Source organism: Petromyzon marinus, chromosome 15 (genome assembly GCF_048934315.1).
Source record: "Petromyzon marinus isolate PM22_M1 ecotype Great Lakes invasive population chromosome 15, UKy_Petmar_22M1.pri1.0, whole genome shotgun sequence".
Lineage (NCBI taxonomy): Eukaryota > Metazoa > Chordata > Hyperoartia > Petromyzontiformes > Petromyzontidae > Petromyzon > Petromyzon marinus.
Genome location: NC_133681.1, coordinates 10,843,350 through 10,864,025, shown reverse-complemented (window position 1 = coordinate 10,864,025; position 20,676 = coordinate 10,843,350). Strand labels below are relative to the sequence as shown.

Below are 20,676 nucleotides of genomic sequence, written 5' to 3'. Positions count from 1 at the left end.
TAGAGAGAGGATATGGATGCTCATGATGAATGATACGGATGATTTGCAATGTCAAGTGGTCTAACATGTATTGGAGAAGGTTGAAAAGTTTAAATAACATGTGAAAAAACAGAGGGCTACAAAGATCATAAAGATCACATGTATATCTTATTTACAATTATGACAAATGCCCAAGGTTTACTCATATTTTTTTATCCCTAATTTTATGCTGATCTTGTTATGTATCACATCATGAGATCACGTTTCCATTTGGATGTCGAGTTCAGCAATGCAACTCTTCTTGCTAGAGAATGGCGAATGCAAGTCGATATCACAGAGCTACTTTATGAGATCCCTTTAAGTGACCTCTGGTCCACGCAGTATGAGGGCAGCACTTTTTCACTCACTCCACATATGGGAGACATTGACAAAGGCTGATGATGACGATGATGAAATGTAAAATAATACACATTAAAATTGGCACACATATTGCAAAACGAAGTCACAGAGTGTTATACCACTGCGAGGGAAACGACAAAGGCAGCACCTGTGGTCCAGGACTGCCTGGTGTCCCTGCGGCCCCTGCTGGTCCTGGGAATCCTCTTTCTCCTGGAAGTCCCCTGGGTCCGCTCATGCCCTCAAAGCCCTTCCAACCAGAATTCCCAGGCAGTCCGGGCAATCCCCTTTCTCCAGATGTGCCCTTTACTCCTGCTACGCCTTGTTCACCCTGCACAATGAAAATGCACGCAACGTAAGCTCATTCACGCACGTAACCACATGAGCATAACCACACGTTTGCAAAATGGTCAAATGGAAAGGTGTTACCCTGTCATTTCTTGCTCTCGCCACTGCTGGTATGGGGGACTCCACTAGACATAGCTATAAAAAGGCCCTATGGATGATATTTTGGCCTACTCTACTATGCTGGCCAGGCATCTTCGAAGAAGTGTAACTACCCTCGCTTTACCCCACTACAAGTGATCTTCCAAATTAGTAACTGCGGTGTATCCATATATGCTGTTGGGTGAACGTAGTTTAAGAAACGTGTCCCAGTGAAGCGCCGGGAGATCGAACCGGCGACCTCTAGATTGCAAGTCCGATGGTATTAACCGTGACACCATGGTGGCAGCATCACACACCGTAATCTGGGCACTATGTAGGCAGTTTTCGTGTACACGTTGTGTGTAAAGGCTAACTCGTAAGGCGGTAAGGCAGCATGTGAGAGCCACTACAGCCATTGGTTCTTTCACCTGACCTGTGTCAATGTTGGACACAGTATCTCCTCATATTGTGTGTGTTTTCTATGGGTATTCTGAGTCATTGCCAATGCAGAGTATGCATTAAGGTTATGGCTGAACATCCCGAGGAATGAAAATTACAGAAAATTAACGTTTGATTGTGAACCCCCCATCCACCCCCGAGCAAATGTTTGCAGTTGGATGCGAAATGAATAGAATGCGAGTGCCTCTTACAGGTAAGCGTGAGATGCTGTGTTTCGTAACATATATAGCGCACAACAACACCACCACGTGCATTGTGTCAATCAGGTGATACTGACCTGGTCTCCTTTAGACCCCTTTTCACCAGACTTTCCTGGTAAACCCTAAAAATAAAAACAACGAGAATATAACATACAAACAAATGCAACAAAAAAGTGCGCGCACTTTCCAATGCGAATCAGTAAAAAATAAAAATCATGACATCAATATCACGTGAGAGGTTGCGAAGATAATGTCGCGATTAGCATACAACGCATTTTTAATCATCAAACACACATCATTTGTCGAGTTTATTATCACAATAGAAATCACGAACACACTTGCTATCTGTGCCATTCTTCTGGTGCACGGCTATTACGGGGGGGGGGGGGGTGGGCGTTGCAGAGACGATGATAGTCTGCAGCTGTCTCACAGGAGGGGGGCGATGCTGCTATGAAGCGTCACCCAATTGGGTAATTTGCGAGTAATTTTTTTTTCTCCCATTTTGTACCGGCACACTGGCACACATGGCCTACAAATTGTAGATGCCAATGCGGTTGTAATATTACAATGACAGGTGCTTCAAAAATAATATTTGACAGTCTAATCAAATACATTACCTCTTGTGAGAAAGATTTGGGTAAATGTAAATACCACGTTATATCGAGACAGCTACAATACATGTACTGTGACTTGTTTTTGTGGGTTGTATCCACATTTGGGATTTGGGCTATAATTGACCTATTTTTTTCAGGTGATGCATTTAATATATCTTTAAAGACCTAGCAGTAGTAGACGTCAACTGCACAAAATTAATGTTTTGAAAATGGCAGGAACTGAAATGTCGACTCCACCATAGAGTGACTCTGAGTAAAATGTACTGCCCATATCATTCAGCAGCTTAAACATAGATCAGGCTATGACTGTCATCACAACTTTAAAATACATGTGAGGGAAATTGTCATAATATAGGGTATTTATTTTCAGTATTAAATCTTTGGCATGTGGATCAATTTGCTAAATGTTACCTTGGTTAAATTTCTGAATGAAAATAATAATAAAAAAGCCCTTTAATATGACATTTCAAAATCAACAACGAAAATATGTTCATTGAATTGACAGCAAAGCACAATTGATCTTACATCTTTTCCTGCTTGACCATCAAAGCCGGCAGGGCCCTGTAAGAGAACACCATAGTATTATTAGCAAATACCTTTTGTGAAGATTAACTATTTTGGAAATGTGTGCATCTATTACGTGAATGTGTTCTTTAGAGTAAGGTCCACTGTGTCTACGTTCATACAGAATCAGAATCTTTATATATCCTGGAGAAATCCTATGATCAATTAAGTTCTTTTTCAACAGATGTCCATTAAAGGCAGGTCAGAAAGTTACTGTGGTGAGTGTCCTCTGTGAGTGGTGGTGAGTGTCTCAGTTACTCACTGGTTCTCCAGGTCTTCCTCTGGGACCAGGGAATCCAATGTCACCTGAAGATCCCTTTTCACCTTTTCCACCCTGCATTGGCAAAGCAAAATGCAGAAATCTAGACAAGAAATCTGCAATGCTGTTATTTTGTGTATAGGTTGGACGATGTATGAGAAAATAAAAAAAATACAATACATTAATTATATTCTGAATTCTGGTATATCATTTTGGGCATTGAAAGATTTTACTTTATTGGGATTGGTGGCATAGTGATTAGTGCAATTCCATAAAACTAACAAAACATGTTTTGTGATACTGCATTGACAGTGGTGCACAAGTACAAATAACACAAACTCAACAAATCGCTAAAAAGGACATTTTATATAACAGGCGACATTTTGACAAATTAGAATTCTTCATAGCACACTGATGGCAAATATCTCTCTGCTATGAAGAAGAGACAGTGCCGGAAACACTGGCTGGTATATATATATGTTTGATTCAAACCTTTGCACAACATCGTTAGAAACGAGCTTTATTTAAAATGGCCTGGGCCACCGCGATGTTAACGCAACCTTAACAACTCCATATATTACTTTTTTGCATGAATATCAGGACACAAATGTGACTGATTCATAATTGGTTTCTTTCTGGTTAGATCATGTAGGTATAATGTAAAATCTTAACTATAACCCTCCAACACCTGAAAAAATACAAGCTATCCCAGGAGAGCATAGCTCTTGTTAACACTCGAGAATCTTGGTTGTAATCGCCAGTAAAACGTAGTACCAAATTGGCAACATTAAGCTTGCTTTCGAGTGGTGGAGGGTTGAAGTTGAAACATTGACATTATACCTACACGACAATCTAACGCAAAACAACACAATTACAAATAATAATATTTGTTGTGAAAGCCTCCGCATAAAATTAACCAACCTATATTTGGAGGATACAAATGAGGCTTGGAACAGGCACCATTACTGCTGTTGGCCTTGCTTGTCTTTCTGCCCTCTGCTATGCTCACCTTAATATGTGCTCACAAACACTACGATTGTTCGTGCTAAGCGGGTATTACATAAAATAATATTTGTAGGATTTTCATGCCTATACAACAAGATGACCATATATGGAATGTTCAACTGAGTGGCACAGCAGGTTACAAAATGTTCAAAGATAGGTTAATTGAACAGACACCCAAATATGCACTGTGGATTTGTGAATAGTACTATACCCTGCTAGAATACGTCATAGTCACCTTAACATGTGTATTCACAACTTAAAGGGTAAAGCCATTCAACTTGACATTGGCAAAAAGAATCCCATAGATAAAGGAGACTTCATGTTTCGGAAATGCTCTTGGCTGTGCAGAAACTGATGCCGGAAGCACAATTTGCAAAGGCCATGTGAAATTAAGTGTCCTCCACTTACAGATTCCCCAGATGGGCCAGGTGGCCCATTACTTCCAGATGGACCAACAGGGCCCTGTGTATAAGAAAGCAAACACAATTAATCAAACATTTTCCAAAACGTTTAGCACCATCAATTCTCACATTACAACCAGGCAATGGGCAAGACCAGAAATTGGTACCACCTAAGATGATGGGATTTCTGTGGTACACCATAAACACCACAGAATGGGGAGGTCTTGACGTATCATTCTATTGAAAAATTAGACATGTTTTTATATTGTCAATAAAATAGAATTATGTTATAACCTTTTCAATTACGTTGATTTTGAGTATATATTTATTGTTATTTAAACCCTTCAGCTCCGTCAGTTTAATTAACTCAGATGGTAATTCATATGTGAAATATATGGCCTGAGGCCATGGAATACAAATGAGTTTCAAACATATTTGAATGAATTGAATTTCATGAAATATATTAAATTAAAAGTACAATATAGAAACATTCTTAAAACAAGTAGAATATTTATTTTCATTCTTGTTAGTAAGCTATTATTGTGAAATAATTATATATATATTTTGCCCAGACTATGCAAATTAATGCATGGTTGTGTTTGCTGGTGATATTGAATCTCCTTTGTGCTATTTGAAATGACTGGACACGAGTCAAGGAGGCAGTTGATGAAACTCATGTTAACCTCCCATGCCAAGTTAATAGAATGAACGTGACAACTGGGATTTCAATCCCACCAACTACAGCGTTTGCTAGCCCCCTGTCTCATGTATTATAATTTCCCATTATGCTATGCACTGCACGTATGCATTGCATATTCTTACACCCACAATATATATATCGTGCACATTTCAGTCTTCCAGTTTATACAATTCAATCAGAAAATAACAATAATATACTCAATAAAACAAAATCAATAATGCAAAATCAATAGTCTAATTATGTCCCAGAAACACGTTACGGAAGGGAATAAACAGCCTTCTGCAACTCTCACATTCAGCAGAGCCTATCCCTCACATCATGTCAGATAATGGCCCCCAGAAAATTACACCACAGAACTATGTCTGGAGTCACTTCAAGAGGCTTTTCTAACACTAGACTGGTACTCCTTTATGCTCACTGAAGCGTGGTCTTTTTCCAGTCAATCATCCAATATATTTATAGATTTGTATCGCTCGGGGCTGAAATATGTCAAATTTATTTAATGTCATGGTTATTTTTCTCTCTCACAGTAATTGGTGACCAGGCTGAGAATATCAACTATCCCCAGATTTCAGAACCTGTTTTTTTTTTAGTTCGCACTGGTAGCTGAAACATGGATTAAAATCCAGGTATTTGATGGATACTGCCTCAGCGCTATAGCATGGGCAATGGCCACCTGTGTCACTTTGGCGTCCTCTTGCAATTGTACAGTTTGAACGTTATTAAATCCATTACCGTCTCCCCTCTTGTGCCTGAAGGTCCCTGTGGCCCAGGGGGCCCTGGTCGTCCCTGCGGTGAAAAGAACAAAATATAAATCAATATCATTGGCTTAGACGTAAAATGATATATGAGACAAATTATACACCTGGTGTCTCCACTCCTGCCATTTTGTAGTTCGATGGGAAAAAAATAATAATTGGTGCCATTTTGTTGTCAAAGGAATATCCGTCTGTGGCAGGGTAAGATTTCAAAGCTCCTGCTGTAAATATAAAATGAACATTGTGTCTGGAATCCTCATCTGATTGCATTCCAGACTGAGCACTTAAACTGTACGTTTATTAATTGTATTTCCCCTGTTATTCTGATTGTGCTATTGGCATAATGTTTTTTTTTTACGCAACTCAGAAGTTGCTCATTGGTTTTTTTCGGTAAAGTCACGTATGTAGAAATAACCATAAAATTGTATTAAAATAAATCAATCACGAGGTACAAGATAGCAAAAATACATATACATGGACACCAAGAGGCAAGAAGAGGAAAGACGGACAGAGAAGCAAGGAAAAGGGCCGGAGGGATGAACAGACAGAGGCTTAAAATAAGCAGTAGAGGTGGGGGGAGGGGCCCAAGAAAGCAGGGGGAGCAATAAGTTTAGGACAGAATTGTAAAGGTAATGTCCCCATATTTGTTCACTCTGCCTATGCTGGTATGTTCAACCCAGAGGATGAACACGAAATTTAGCACTCTTCTGAAATTCGTGGTCCGCCAGGCAAGTGTCTAACTGTGTCGTTGGCCGACTGGTTTTGCATCACGTGGTTTTTTCTTGGGTTTGTTGAATTCTCGTCTCTCATCTTCTTGTTGTATTTACCTCCGTGCAGTCTAACGCTCTCTATGTGTTGCGTTGATGTCACCCTATGTGCTCCCTCGCTGTTTGTTTTTTACACCTGATGAAGATCGCTTGTGTTGCGGTCAAAACGTCGTGATTGATTTATTTTAATATAATTTTATGGTATATCTATATACGTGACTTTACCGAAAAAACCAATGAGTAATTTATGCAGTCACGAAAGCTTTAATTCTTTATTAACTCAGAAGTTGGTTTATTTCTTCATATATTGGGTCCACTTCGTAAACCTCGTATCACAAGGATATGGATTGTTCATGAAGATCATTGGGAACAGACTAATTCACCATTTAGTGGTCAAGCAACCACATGAGAAATCTGATCTCGTATTTGTCAGTTATGACAACGCATTTGACTCAGTGGACATTGATATAATCATCCAAGTTCTCACAAATCAATGACTAAATAAAAAACACATATTTAGAGATTATGAAAACCATCTATAAGCATGGAACAGCTGCACATCATCTTCTTCTTCTTCGTCGCGTCTCCTGCCCAACCTCTATGGCCTTTGCCCAATATTCTGCACAAGTCACCGCTTCTGGTGTTGGCATTGCTAAATCTTGAAGAGTGCACTGTGATGCTGCAGGGCATCGCAGGACATGATCGATGGTTTGCTTCTCCTGACAAGCACATTGGTCGGTTGTGTAGAAGTCTCATGATTTCATGAGAGCTGTACTGACATTGCCTAAATAAAGTACCAATATACATCAGAAGAGGGGTCAGGCAAGGAGATACGCACTTTGCACAAGTTATCCAGAGTGATATTATAAGCTATTTTCTGATAATGTATTGAATAAATATTGATATAGATTTAGATGGAGAAAATATTCACCATCTCGGATTTGCCCATGAAATAGTTATACCAACGACGAGTGGAAATAGAATTACAGGAAATTGTTAAAAGTTGGGGTCATGATGAATAGGAGAAAAGCTAAAACCGTGTACTTTTTTGCAAAAAAAAAACAGATATTTGTTAGAGGAACACAACTGGAAAACATATCATGGTATGTATACCGAGGGCAGCTACAATTATGTACGGCTACCACTCAAAATCGCATAAATTAAACATAATTTTCCCATGAGAAATAAAGGAAATTGTTGGGGTTAGGGAGAACATGCTCCCGAACCTATTTCTTACGTCCACATATTTCACTAGTTACAGAAAATATTATATTTACAATCCTACCATACATGTATTAAATATAGTAACAGCTTATTCAAAGAAAGAAAAAAATAAAGTAAAAAAAATGTGAAAAAAATTATGCTTACCAGACATTATTAGGCAAATGTGTGCACAAGACAGAGATCACGTGTTCAAGATCTTCACAATGGCGTGCGAGAAGGAGATGCTGATGCTGCCCGCGCCTGTGTTTGTTGTACTGCACCTCAGGGATTGCTACTGTAGTTTGCTTCCTGACTAACCATCAGCTCGCAGCGTGTTCCGTACACCATGGCCAACGCGTTGGGGCACGTTATTACAAAAGATAGTGCGCGCACAACAAAAATAAGTGTAAATTAATCTAACGCGCTATTTCAAAATCGAATTACGTAAACATGCGTAAAACGCGAGGCGATTGTACCACACAAGCAAGGGCAGGTTGCAGTGCTTTTGAAAAAAAAAACTGAATTTGATCGTAAAAAATAGTCAGTGCGCAATGTAAGGACACGTGGAGAGGTACGCGCCTGGAATTACACTGAGAGACAGCGAGGAGAACACACTGATCACAGAATAAATGCAAGTTGGTAATATCATATTGACCCTGAAGAAAAACAAGTGGGCTTGGGGTCAGGACACATCACTATAAGGGTCGACGGTTTGATGGTTGAGACTCACGACGGAGTAGCAGTTCAAAGAGGGAACACACGCGGAAGGATGACCACCTTAGAAATGGACTAATGAGATCAGCCCATGGGCAGGAGCTAGACGGGTTGTTGCATCGCGGGACTCTGAGAGATCACAATGACTTGAGGTCTTCATACAGCAGTGGATAGAGCACAGGTGATGAATTATACCGCCGGCGTTGGTAGTAAAAATGCATCTGTTGGCATTAAGCAGTCACAGGCCTTTGAGCAATATATGGTAGGTGACCAGCAGAATATAAGTATGCGTGGACGTGATTATCTTTCCAATAAGGTACAATATTTCTCATATCAATTAAATGACAGTAGACCACAGGGCTATTGGTCATGATAGAATTGCTCTTTAGAAGACCTTGTTAATACAAAGTTGATACATTAAATGGTATATCTGTCATGGTGCAGTCACTCCCCTGTGCATGAGCATCAATGTTGTTCACGTGTTTTGATGGATGGTTACATTAATGCTCTAAAGCAGAGGCTTTTAAACCAGTTACAAGCACATGCAGCTGTGCAAGAGAGTACAATTGGTTTGGAGAATTGATGTTGTCAGACTGTGCAGGGATCTTGAATTGTACAGAAAATGTTTCAGCATAGTGGAAAGAAATGCCATGAATAAAATGGGTTACACGTTTTAAGCTTTTAATTGTATAACACTTATGAATAAAAATGTGTTAAGATACATTACGATTTAATATTACCCCATGTTGTGGGTGAATAATAATGTGTGTAGTAATACACACAAGTACACTGTTTTTCACTGGCGTATGTCCCAGTCATGCATTTACTGCCTGTACTAAATTACATTTTCCGAATACCAAATTACCCGGAATACATCCTATCTCGTGAATCCTGGCAATGAAGCAGACCTTGAGCACGAATAGTTATTGGATGGGTAACCACCATGCATGCCAGGTTGTCACAGGCCTTTTGGAGCTAAGTGATGGGCAGCAGAGGACAATGCAGGAACATCAATTATTGTACTGCACGCCTATGCTCCTACATCTATGCTGCCCACCTTCACCAATCCACACTGATCAGCATGGTGAAGTATGGGCAGCCGATTGACAACAGGGCTGTATTCGTGCATTACCTTATTTTCTTAATTAAAATAACGTCGCAATCACTTAAACTTCTCTACCCCCGATGAGCATGGTGGGTTACTTTCGGTGTGAAAAAAGTTCAACACACACACATACACATTTTCCTCTAAGTGACTTTAACGCGCATCTGTTCTGAGATGTAATGCAGTTCACGAGCACAGGACATGAATGATGCTGCCAAACTCACATCTGTCCCTGGAGGACCTTCTCGGCCAGTGATGCCCCTTACTCCAGGAGGTCCCTGCGTGGACAAAACACACATTCAGTTAATCAACTTACTACATGCTGTGGTGAAAGTATTGTGGGTAATTAAATAGATACATCAATCTCCATTCCTCTACGGGAAAATGAATTAACTTGCACTTGCTCACTTCCTCTCTATGTTGCACACCTATCGTTTTGTTTTATTGTATTGTTTGTTGTTGTTGTAGCTTGCTGATCTAGTTTCGTAGCTCATCAGAGCTTCGTAGCTCATCAGATTCCTCCGGTCTAAATAAAGATTCTGATTCGAATGCATTGGCTTGATGCCAGATAATGCTGTTGCAGTTTCACACAAACACATAATATTTTCAGAGTTTTTTTTAATTATCGTTTCAGATCTTGTTCGGAATTTTGCAAGAATGAACGTTTAATAATTTATTATATCTTTGTCCTAACAAAGAATATGTCGCCCATTGACACGTGGTAACGCTTTTGGCGGGAAAATAACTGAAATGATGCTATAATTCGTGCTGTGACTTCTGGTGACATCATGGTTCCGGATCAATACAAAGCTAAATATATTTTTTGGATCATTTAAAAGTTCGTAATGAGGACTGACTTTCTGATTTTCTGGATTAATCTTAAAATTGTGAACATATCCCTATGTTGTTGGACAATCTTGGTCGAGAAAGCCTACAAGTATGATGGATTGAAAAATATTTTATTCAAATAAAATACACCGTTCAATTTAGTTAACCTATATATAATAATAGTTATAACAATGTGATTTTATGCTATTGCCAGGGAATGGCTCACTGAGCCTTGAAAAACATTTTCAGCAGGGTCCTGCTTGCGATGTTTTGCCAATTGATTTGTTGTTATAGATTGATTCTAGCTCATCTTTACACTATTTTCAACAAAGACAATGAGCTCACATTGAAAATAAAGCAATACAAATTATGCAAAAATATAATTGCCATTTAATTAAAATGTTGCTTCTTTACAAAGGCTATTAACGAACGACAGTAATTTCGATTGCATATATTTAGCTGAATGTTTCTACCAGTCTACATAATCCATTTTATAGATTAAAAGCAAATGTTCCAAGTCTATTACAGAACCAACATTTTGACATATTTAAATATAAATTATATTCCTACAGTTTATTTCAGTAACACCCTTACAGGTATATTTTCTTTAATAATCCAATGTGATAATACGAAGAGTGGGTGGATTTTCCTATATGGCCTTGACACTTAATCTAATCCCGGTTACCCAAATCCAATTCATGCCACACACACCATTAGTGGCTGTTATTATCTGAAATTCACTCTGGGATAGTTGACTTTTTGCTCCAATGTAGCAGCCACAAGACCTTGATATAATCCACACTGCCACTTAAAAACATTGTGTGTTGGCCTTAAACAGATGTTCGCTAACAGCTCTTAACCGGATGATCTATACAGCAAAGGTAAATGGGAGATCTCTGTCCATGCGTATCCGTAAAGGACTAAAGGTCAACAAAGCTGCATAATGCCTACACATGAGGGTTTATGTGCGGAGTATATCCAATTACATTCCATCATTCATCGAATGCATCAGCAGATTCCCTGGTGCTCTCTGCAACACGCGGACCCTATTGTGAACTACAACACGACCCTAATGTGTAGCATTAGGTTTAATGACTAATAAAACACCATCATCGCCATCACTTACCATTGGGCCTGGCATTCCAGGTTCACCCTTGTGGCCTTTATAACCCTGTTGAAGAGGCAGAGCAATTTGTCAGGTCAGTGAACCTGCGAGGCACGTGATGGTAATTTCACACGATTTTTTTTTTACCTTCGGAGCAAGGAACGTGTATACCCAGGATCGACTCCTGGGTATACCCAGGATCGACTCCTGGGTATACCCAGGATCGACTCCTGGGTATACCCAGGATCGACTCCTGGGTATACCCAGGATCGACTCCTGGGTATACACTGCAATGACAAGTACCTTAAAGATGCAAAGTTGTATGAGTTGCATTGCGAATACACACACATATGAAGGCATAACTCACTTAAACAGTAATTACATATATGTTGATTTCATTACATATATATGCTTTATTATTTCCATTATCTTCCGGTTAAAATAATACTCCAGGTTCAGCTTCCAATGACAAATGTTGGAATCTAAACCTCGAATCCCTGCCTAAGTTCACTCAAGATAAACAAATGACTGTATTCAGTGGTTAATATTAGGATTGGAGAGACAAAGGTAGCCGGTTATGATGGTAGCCAAACCGGCAACATCTGTACCATGCTGACCTTCAGTGCTCGCGGACAGCACTTGCCCTGACATTCTTTAATTATAATTGGATACTCGTTGTCTGCATGCACGCAGATATGCATCCATCCATGCTGCCGTTACACTCTTCTTCTGCCCCAATTATAGCAGATGGTTACACTCTTCGTAATGCAATTTCCAGATGGTAGTGGAAATCAAGCTACTGAATCCATACGTAATGGCTCTGTGGCAAGCTCACACACGGGCTCAGGCATTCAGCTGTGCAATAAAACCTGCATGGACGAAAATCAGGCTTCCACGCAGATATTGTTACTAAATTAAGGAGGCTTTTCAATGGGGAGGAAAACACCGGAGATCTGTTGCTGCACCAGGAGGATTTGCTTTGAGGCATGCAAGTGATAGGCTTGGTTGACACTTGGGAGCAGGTATTTGATCCATGAGCATAATGAGATGCAGGCCGTGACAGATGCTCCGAGAAGTGCGGCATTAAGAGAAAGTGGCCATGAGGGAACAAAAGGGCTCCTCAGTTTTGTGCTCTCCTCTTTAAAGATGCATGGTACAACTGGGTGGGGGGGGGGGGTGGTGGCACACTGCGAGAGTCTCTGCCATCAATGCTTTGGTGCCAACTCAAAAATGGGGTGGCACCCTTTTTTTTCTGCCATAGTTGTAAAACCGTGGACGGCTCTGTGGTATGTGCTGTTGACGTTCGAGACAAGATTCCTCTACCGGATATCCTTTGATGCCATCTTTCCCAGGAGCACCTGGGGCACCGGCAGGCCCCTGCAATATAAAACATGGGATATGATGAGAAGCGAGCGTGCACATTCGTGTACGTTTAATCCGACTCTGCTAGTACATGGTTGCTTCACAACGTTATATAACACGGAATTGGTTCGGTATGGAACAGGGGCCCTTCTTGATGATGGAGTGTCCTTGGATATAACATCTGAAGAATGAAATGATACCACACCTGACTTTGCTTATGAGACCCAAAAGGTGAGAGTGGGTCCTGGATTTTCTTATTTGAACAAATGCTGTCGGATGACATTCTTTTAGAAAGCCCATAGACAGATAAACTCAACTATTTATGCGTCGAGAAATAAGCCAAAGTCTGCTTGTACCATACCCATACCCATACTCCATGACCACAAATAGTTATTTATATTACAGACATATACGCTTGATACATATATACAGTACATTCATGAATCCTCAATGGATGTAGAAGGCGTATACGCATGGCCGATCTCTCCAGAGCGCAGCCACTCTTGACGTCCCACAAAATGGTGCCAACTTTTTCACCTCCGGAAAAAAGATGACGGGTTGAGTCAATCCCAGGCGGGGATATGAACAAACACCATTACAATTCTGATCATAGCGTGCTAACTGCAATGCCACCAAGCCAGAGAGATACGAGAGTAGAATTCATTGCAGCTGTACCTTCTCTCCCGGAGGACCTTTTCTGCCATCAGCACCCTCTAGTCCAGGGGGACCCTGTACGAACAAAGTGCATTATTGATACATTCGGGACACACGACTATACACGTGCATATGTTTGGGCGGACGTGAATGCAGAAAATGGATAGATTAACTGACCTGAGCACCTGGGAGCCCCGGAGGTCCTCTAGCTCCTGGAAAACCATCTTTGCCCTGACAAGAGCATGGAAACAAGCATCACCTCGGTGTGGCTCTCCGACGTGTGTCTGGGTTGTACCCTGCATGGCGTTCGACATGATGTCTGGTGTTTACGCCCCACGTGTTGAGAACTCCCTAAAAGAGCTGCTGCCGAAGCTCCCAGCACGCGGAGCGAAACGTCGGACGGACGTGCCAAACAACGCGTGCGGTTAAACCCGAACGAAACAAGCTTTGGAGAGTGGTACAGCACGACCGCGATAACCTCAGTGGTCACAATAAGCTGCAGCAGCCAGAAATTGATGCCAACAATTTCCCAAGCTCTGTGGTCTCCCAGTAAGGAGGGGGCGATATTTGCTGTGTGTAATGCCAATTGAGTAATTTGCGGGTCATTTTTCAAATTTGAACCATGATGCCTGCACACAACGGCCTACTGCTGCGACTGACTTCACAGGATCTATAATGTCCACAGTTAAGAAGACAGAGCGTAGTAGTATTTTTAGGGTTATTACACCCGCAGTATTCAATCGAGTGGCCGCTGGATTTGAACCATGAACCTCTGAAATGAGCAGCGGTCACGCTACCCCTCAACCACTTCACCGCCCCTTTACTTAAAAGTTATAAATGCGTGCAGACATACACGTAGCACGGGATCGTGCATATGTGTGTTCCTATATGACATTGGTGTTAACCAGGTGATACAAACAACACACTGGGTTTCTAGAAATATGTCAAATGTGAATCACAGTTGCATGTTCTGTACAGATGCCACTGATACTGCACTCACAGAAACACAGTTGAAATGACTAATTAATTAACGGTGGTGTTAAGCTATGTTATTTTTCCAACCCTTTACCTTATCACCAGAAGTTCCGGAAGGTCCGACAATTCCTGCTTCCCCTTTAGCTCCCTGCAAAAACAGAATGTTTCATGTTTGTTAAAGCTATCGACCTCATACATTTACCATCACTAACTTCCATTCTCGCTGTAACATAGCTTTGGTGAGAATGTATCTCCTATGAGTCTATTAAGTGATAATATAAATTGGTTTGGAGAAATAAAGACATCAAGATGCAAGTTTTGACCATCTCAGATTCGCTCATGACATATCACAAGTAATGGTAACGAAGACAAGGACATGATGGAAGAAATTAACAAAAAGACTGCAAAGTTGCGCAAAAGATAAAATGAGCAGACAAACAGTTATGGACAAAAGTTGTCGGAATAAAAATAAACATGGTGTCAGAGGGATTCAACTGGAAATGACAAAAGAGTTTGTATTTCTAGAGCAAATACTAAGTCCAGGATAAAAATGATGACATAAAGAGGTGAGTAAGAGAAAGGTAGAGTGTTTTGGGAATATAAAAATAACATACAAATGTGCCAATAGAAAAATGACCATGACATATGGACATAAAAATCGGACAAAAAAATACAGAGCAAAATCTTAAAAGTGTGCAAAGAAGCATGGAGAGACACTTACTGGGAATTACACAGAGAGACCACAAAAAAGGAACACGTGGATCAGAGAACAAACACAAATTACAGACTTTATATTCAATGCTAAGAAAGTTAGGACACCTCACTAGAAAGGAAATTAGATGGACAAGACTGGTGATGGAATAGCAGCCAGAGGAGTGAATACACTTGAGATGATGACTACCAAACAGAAGCAGCGATTTGATCAGCTTATGTGGATCGTGGTTGCACAGTATAAGGAATGGAAATAATTGATGAAGGCCTGCGTCCAGTCGTGGATAGAAAAAAAAAGTGACACACGACGTAAAAAACAATAATGTAACAATACAATTACTATTCTTTGGGTCTTCCGGTAAAGCTAACGTAGATAGAAAAAAAAAAAATATCACGACGTTTCGATCGCAATACAGGTCATTGTCATCAGGCGAAAAAATACCTATAAGCAACATCAGTAAGGATGAGCACTTTGAGCTTTCTCAACTGAAAAAGAGAGATGACATAGTCGTCCTCAGCCGACAAGGGCAATGCCACTGTCATCATGGACAAAGCCACATACAATAACAAAATTCAGGACCTACTTAATGATGGCAGATATACCAAAATCAATAGATATCCCACCAACCGCCTGGTTACGAAAACCAACAATGTTATCACTGATTCGACATCTTTAATCGAATCAACCAAGCGGCTTTCCTTAAAACCCTCTGCTGCCAGACTACCCAGATTTTATGGCTTACCAAAAATCCATAAAGAAGGTACATCACTCCGGCCTATTGTCTCCACCATTGACTCACCCACCTAAAAACTGGCCCGATTTCTGTCTGAGACCTTACAACCATGCACTGGTAAGACCACCTCAGCTGTACTTAACTCAGCTCACTTGGTATCGTTAATAAAGGACATCTTACTATCTCCAGGTGATTTGCTTGTCAGTTTCGATGTAGTATCTTTGTTTACCAAAGTTCCTGTGCCTGACACCATTGCAATTATTGAAGATTTGGTCCAACAAGGACTGAATGCTAATGTACCGGCCCTGGTTACACACTGCCTCACAAACACTTACTTCACCTGGAATGGAACATTCTACGAACAAGTTGAAGGTACCCCAATGGCTTCTCCCTTATCTCCTGTTGTAACCAATGTTTTCATGGAAAAATCTGAGACAGATGCCATCCAGGCATCCACCCTACATCCTTCCTTGTGGAAGAGGTACATAGATGACACGTTCATCATCTGGCCACATGGCCTACCAGCTCTGGGCCAATTCTTCAACCACATCAATTCCATACACCCAGCCATCAAATTCACCATGGAGGTGGAAAAGGATGGCAAGTTACCATTCTTGGATGTTTTAATCAAAAAGAGACCAGATGGCTCAATGGGACACTCTGTCTATAAAAAAAAGCCACCCATATGGATGCCTACCTAAAACCTGACTCCCACCACCATCCATCCCAGAATAATTCCCTTCAAAACTCTACACCATAGAGCTCAATGTATTGAGATCTAGCCAGTGAACTGGAACACGTACACCAAGCCCTCAAGATGAATGGATATTCAGACTACACAATACGTAAAGCTATCACCCCAACCGTTGGAAAGAACCATCTGAGGACCCAATCAAAATCATAACCTTGCCATACATAGCAGGGATCACTAAAAAGAGTTCCAAAATCATGAGCAAACACAAGATCGAGGTTCGATTCAACACAGTACATAAAATTTGTGATCTGATCCCATCTGTGAAGGATATGATCCCTGACATGCAATACCCCGATGTCTACAAACTCAGCTGTATCTGCAGCAATAGTTGCATTGGGGAAACTAAGCGACATGTCTCGGACAATGTTCGTGAACATAAGGCAGATCTTAAATACGGTAGGACCAACACCTCAACCGTGGCTGATCATTGTTTTAATGCTGTGGGCACACGTGAAATTGATTTTTCCAAGACGAAGGTACTCTGCAAACCCACTGGCTATCAGCAAAGATTCGTTCATGAAGCCATCCAAATATATAAACAATGACACAATTTCAACCGAGAAGATGGGTACAAACTGAGCAATCATTGGAAGGACGCTATTAACCAGTTTAAGTCATAACTTGCTGTGATGTTTCCATCCGACCCGCCGATGTTAGTAGTTATTTTCGACTCTCTGGTGTTACATTAACAGGTTAAATGTCTTTACATTAACAGGTCAAATATCTCACTAACACAGCCACCGTTGCTCGTTTTCCTCGATGTGGCGGTGGCTCTACGATCTTACATTGACATGCTAATCTCTCACAATACAATGGCCACCTCCGCAGCTTCGTCGTGGTAGAGTTTGCCCAGCTCTCTCCGATCTTACATTTACATGCAAATTTCATCTCTAGCCCTGCCCACTTTGCTTATGACCCTTGGGCTACACCCATCTCAAACCTTTATAACATCCTGCCTCAGCAGCTCTCACGCTATTTTTTCACCTGATGACGATTGCTTGTGTTGCGATCGAAACATCGTGATATTTTATTTTTATTTTTTCCATCTATGTTGGGTTTACCGAAAGACCCAAAGAATATGAATTCCTGCAGTCACGAAATCTTTAAGTCAAGATTTAATACAATGACTGGATATCACTGATTGCATATGCACACATCTCCCAATCCTGACAACAGTGCTGCATGGGGCCCATCACCGTTGGTGATCCTTAATGATGACATATTACATTTTTTACCACAGGGACTGGAATCTCCAGAAGACAAACACTGCTCTGAATTCCCATCAAGTGGTGTAGCTTCACGAGGTATGCTCACTTTACTTACCCTAGGGAGATGATGGCCTAAGTGGCTCCTGGCCAGCATTTTTCATTGGGAATTCACTTTTGTCTATCTGCTGCTCAGCCAACCGAGCTGTAGGCTAGTGGTTATATATATATAAGTATATGAAAGGCCATTAAGTGTATGATTTGCCTTTAAGTATACAATTGCTCTTTCTTCGGTAGATACAGCACTGCATCATAGGTACCCAGGATGATATGTCAGCAACGTTTGATAACTTTATTCATGTTTGTCTTTTGAATAGTTTGTCTGGTACTTAATATCAAATAATGTTCAAATGCTAATTTATGTATGTTCACCTCTAGTAATGTCATTAAATCTGCATTTATATCAGGGCCCCATGGTCTATAGTGCAGCCTCCAACTATGCTTCACTCAATCGCACTGCCATCCATCTCTCTGCTATGCAGCAAGGCCATTGCCTCAAATGTATCCTATTATATATACATCCTCTTTCGTTCAGTTGTGAATGTATTGCGTTTTGAAATACATATTTATATATTAGGCATTTGTAAACCAAGAAAATATTTAGATACTCACAGACGAGCCAGATGGACCTGGAGGACCTGGGTACCCAGGTTGACCAGGCAATCCCTAAGTCGAAGGCACACACAACAACCACCGCAGCATGCATCAATAATTCAACAGGCAAAATGCATTTGTTTATTATGGAGCCTCGGTGTTGCTGGACATTACTGATAACAGAACAAAGCAGAGAGGAACATGACAGCTTTTCTCTGTCTCTGCAGTAAGGCTCCGCTAAACAATATCCTCGTAATAACTGTTTTGTATTGTTAGTCAACCAATAGTATTATTATACTCCACACACATACATAACGTATGCACATGTACACATATTGTGTACATAGCTGTATTGAGATAGTAGAATAGATTCCGTTGCCTTATATTAGTCTCTGACACTCCATGTCAATATGTTGTTAAAGTAATTAACAGCTTGCCTAATTGAGATCAATACACATTTGTCAATGTCTGAACCAATGGACATTACTGCCAGCAAGCGCTGACCTTTTTCAATCACCAACCTTTCCATTCCTTTGTGATTTAGGTGGAAAAAAAAACATTTCCCTCTGTTTCAACAAAATACTTGCTTCAATGTGACTAAATCGTGCATCAAATAATGGATGGGAATTTTTACATACAAAGGCCATTATACGTGAAAAATACCTTGGAATGATACGTACACACAAAATAGGATAATAATATAGCTAGACCAAGCAACCACTGAAATTATGTATATCAGCAAATTCACAAAAGTATGCATAATTTCTTTGAAATGTAAATACAGCCGTTACACACAGAGGTCATTATCATTACACTTAAAACAGTGGTCAATATTTTCTTGTTGGTGGTGGTGGTGGGGGGGGGGGGAAATCACATGACTAACCATTCAGGTTGTTCGTGATTGACATTTTAATTTTAAACTGCGGGTTGTAAGTTAATTGCATGACTGGAGGAAAAGTATTCCTTACGCTGACCTTCATGATAATTACAACAGATTAAGACTATTGTTTTTTATAGGTCGGATTGATGTTCGTGAAAGCAGAGACATCGTAGGCATGATGCCGCAGACAGCGCTGCTCCATTTCACAGTGGCCCGTACACTGTCGTGATATCGTACTAGCCAGCATTTTAAGCCATGCATGCATGGTTCGGTTAACTTAACCTTAAGTGAGAATTACAGGCGTTGGGGAAGCAACTGTAATGACTCGGCATGGTGCTGGCGAGACATACAATCTCCCTCTTATGTACCGAGGGTGAAAAGAACGACACACCAGCCGTGCTTAATTCGAAGTCCATCCACAATAAAGCACACAATGGCCTTTTCCCTTAGCCACGACGATATTTCTATCGGGACCACTGAGCGAGAATGCGCCGATAATCACCTTCACGCGTTATTTCAGTCAAGTTATGCGAGTGGTTTAATTAGGACGAGACCCCTGAACCGCAATGAAAGGGTTTTTTTTTGTCATTGTAAAAAATGCATTGAACAGAGGAGAGGCACGATAATAATGTCTAGAGCAGGGTAACGTTGAGGTTCGCGCAGAGCAATGCCTGCCGCACGGCAGTGAGTCCACAATAGGGCAACCGGCGTCCGAATGATGTCCGTGATTAGGCACTCACTTGATCACCCTTGTTAGCAGGTGACCCAGGCATTCCACGTTCACCTTTGGCTCCCTGATTAAGAAGGGAGGAGGAGGTATCATTTGAAGAGAAGGGCAAACGCAGGCTATGAAATATTCAGCATCATTAAGTGAAGCTGCTCGACTAAAAACCATTAATTCATTATTAGTGCATTTCTACATCGTGGCAATCACACCAATGTATACCGCATTAAGAGTACCGTCAGCTGCATTTCGTATGAATTCAAAGGCATAGATAACACAATATAATGAGCAAAAAACAAGTATTTGTATGTTCATCACCTTAAGGATGATTGATCTCACTGATAGATACGCCAGTTGAAACAATGGGAAGCACAACGTGTTGTGACGCGTCGAGTCACATATACACACAATGTGCAACTATATGCATGTATGTTGAAATGTTTCCGCACCGCAAGTAGCCAACTGTGCTCATTGGAGGTGCGGGGGAAGGACAACAGAGTGGGGTTTTACATTTACCCATGTAAAGATCCGCTCTGAGCA

General features: G+C 40.8%; 1 protein-coding gene across 4 annotated transcripts in view; it reads right to left on the bottom strand.

Annotated features, from left to right (window-relative positions):
- The window catches only part of LOC116942653 (uncharacterized), a 179,357-nt gene that overhangs the window by 10,032 nt on the left and 148,649 nt on the right, over nt 1-20,676 (bottom strand). For all 4 annotated transcript variants that reach the window (XM_032954834.2, XM_032954835.2, XM_076067281.1 and 1 more), the window contains 14 exons: nt 20,153-20,206; nt 18,551-18,604; nt 14,569-14,622; nt 13,677-13,730; nt 13,521-13,574; nt 12,807-12,860; nt 11,505-11,549; nt 9,775-9,828; nt 5,739-5,792; nt 4,311-4,364; nt 2,901-2,972; nt 2,600-2,635; nt 1,538-1,582; nt 527-706 (listed from right to left, as the gene is read on the bottom strand). In XM_032954834.2, the coding sequence (XP_032810725.2) occupies nt 527-706; nt 1,538-1,582; nt 2,600-2,635; nt 2,901-2,972; nt 4,311-4,364; nt 5,739-5,792; nt 9,775-9,828; nt 11,505-11,549; nt 12,807-12,860; nt 13,521-13,574; nt 13,677-13,730; nt 14,569-14,622; nt 18,551-18,604; nt 20,153-20,206 (864 nt within the window). The remainder of the gene's footprint in view (nt 1-526; nt 707-1,537; nt 1,583-2,599; nt 2,636-2,900; nt 2,973-4,310; nt 4,365-5,738; nt 5,793-9,774; nt 9,829-11,504; nt 11,550-12,806; nt 12,861-13,520; nt 13,575-13,676; nt 13,731-14,568; nt 14,623-18,550; nt 18,605-20,152; nt 20,207-20,676) is intronic.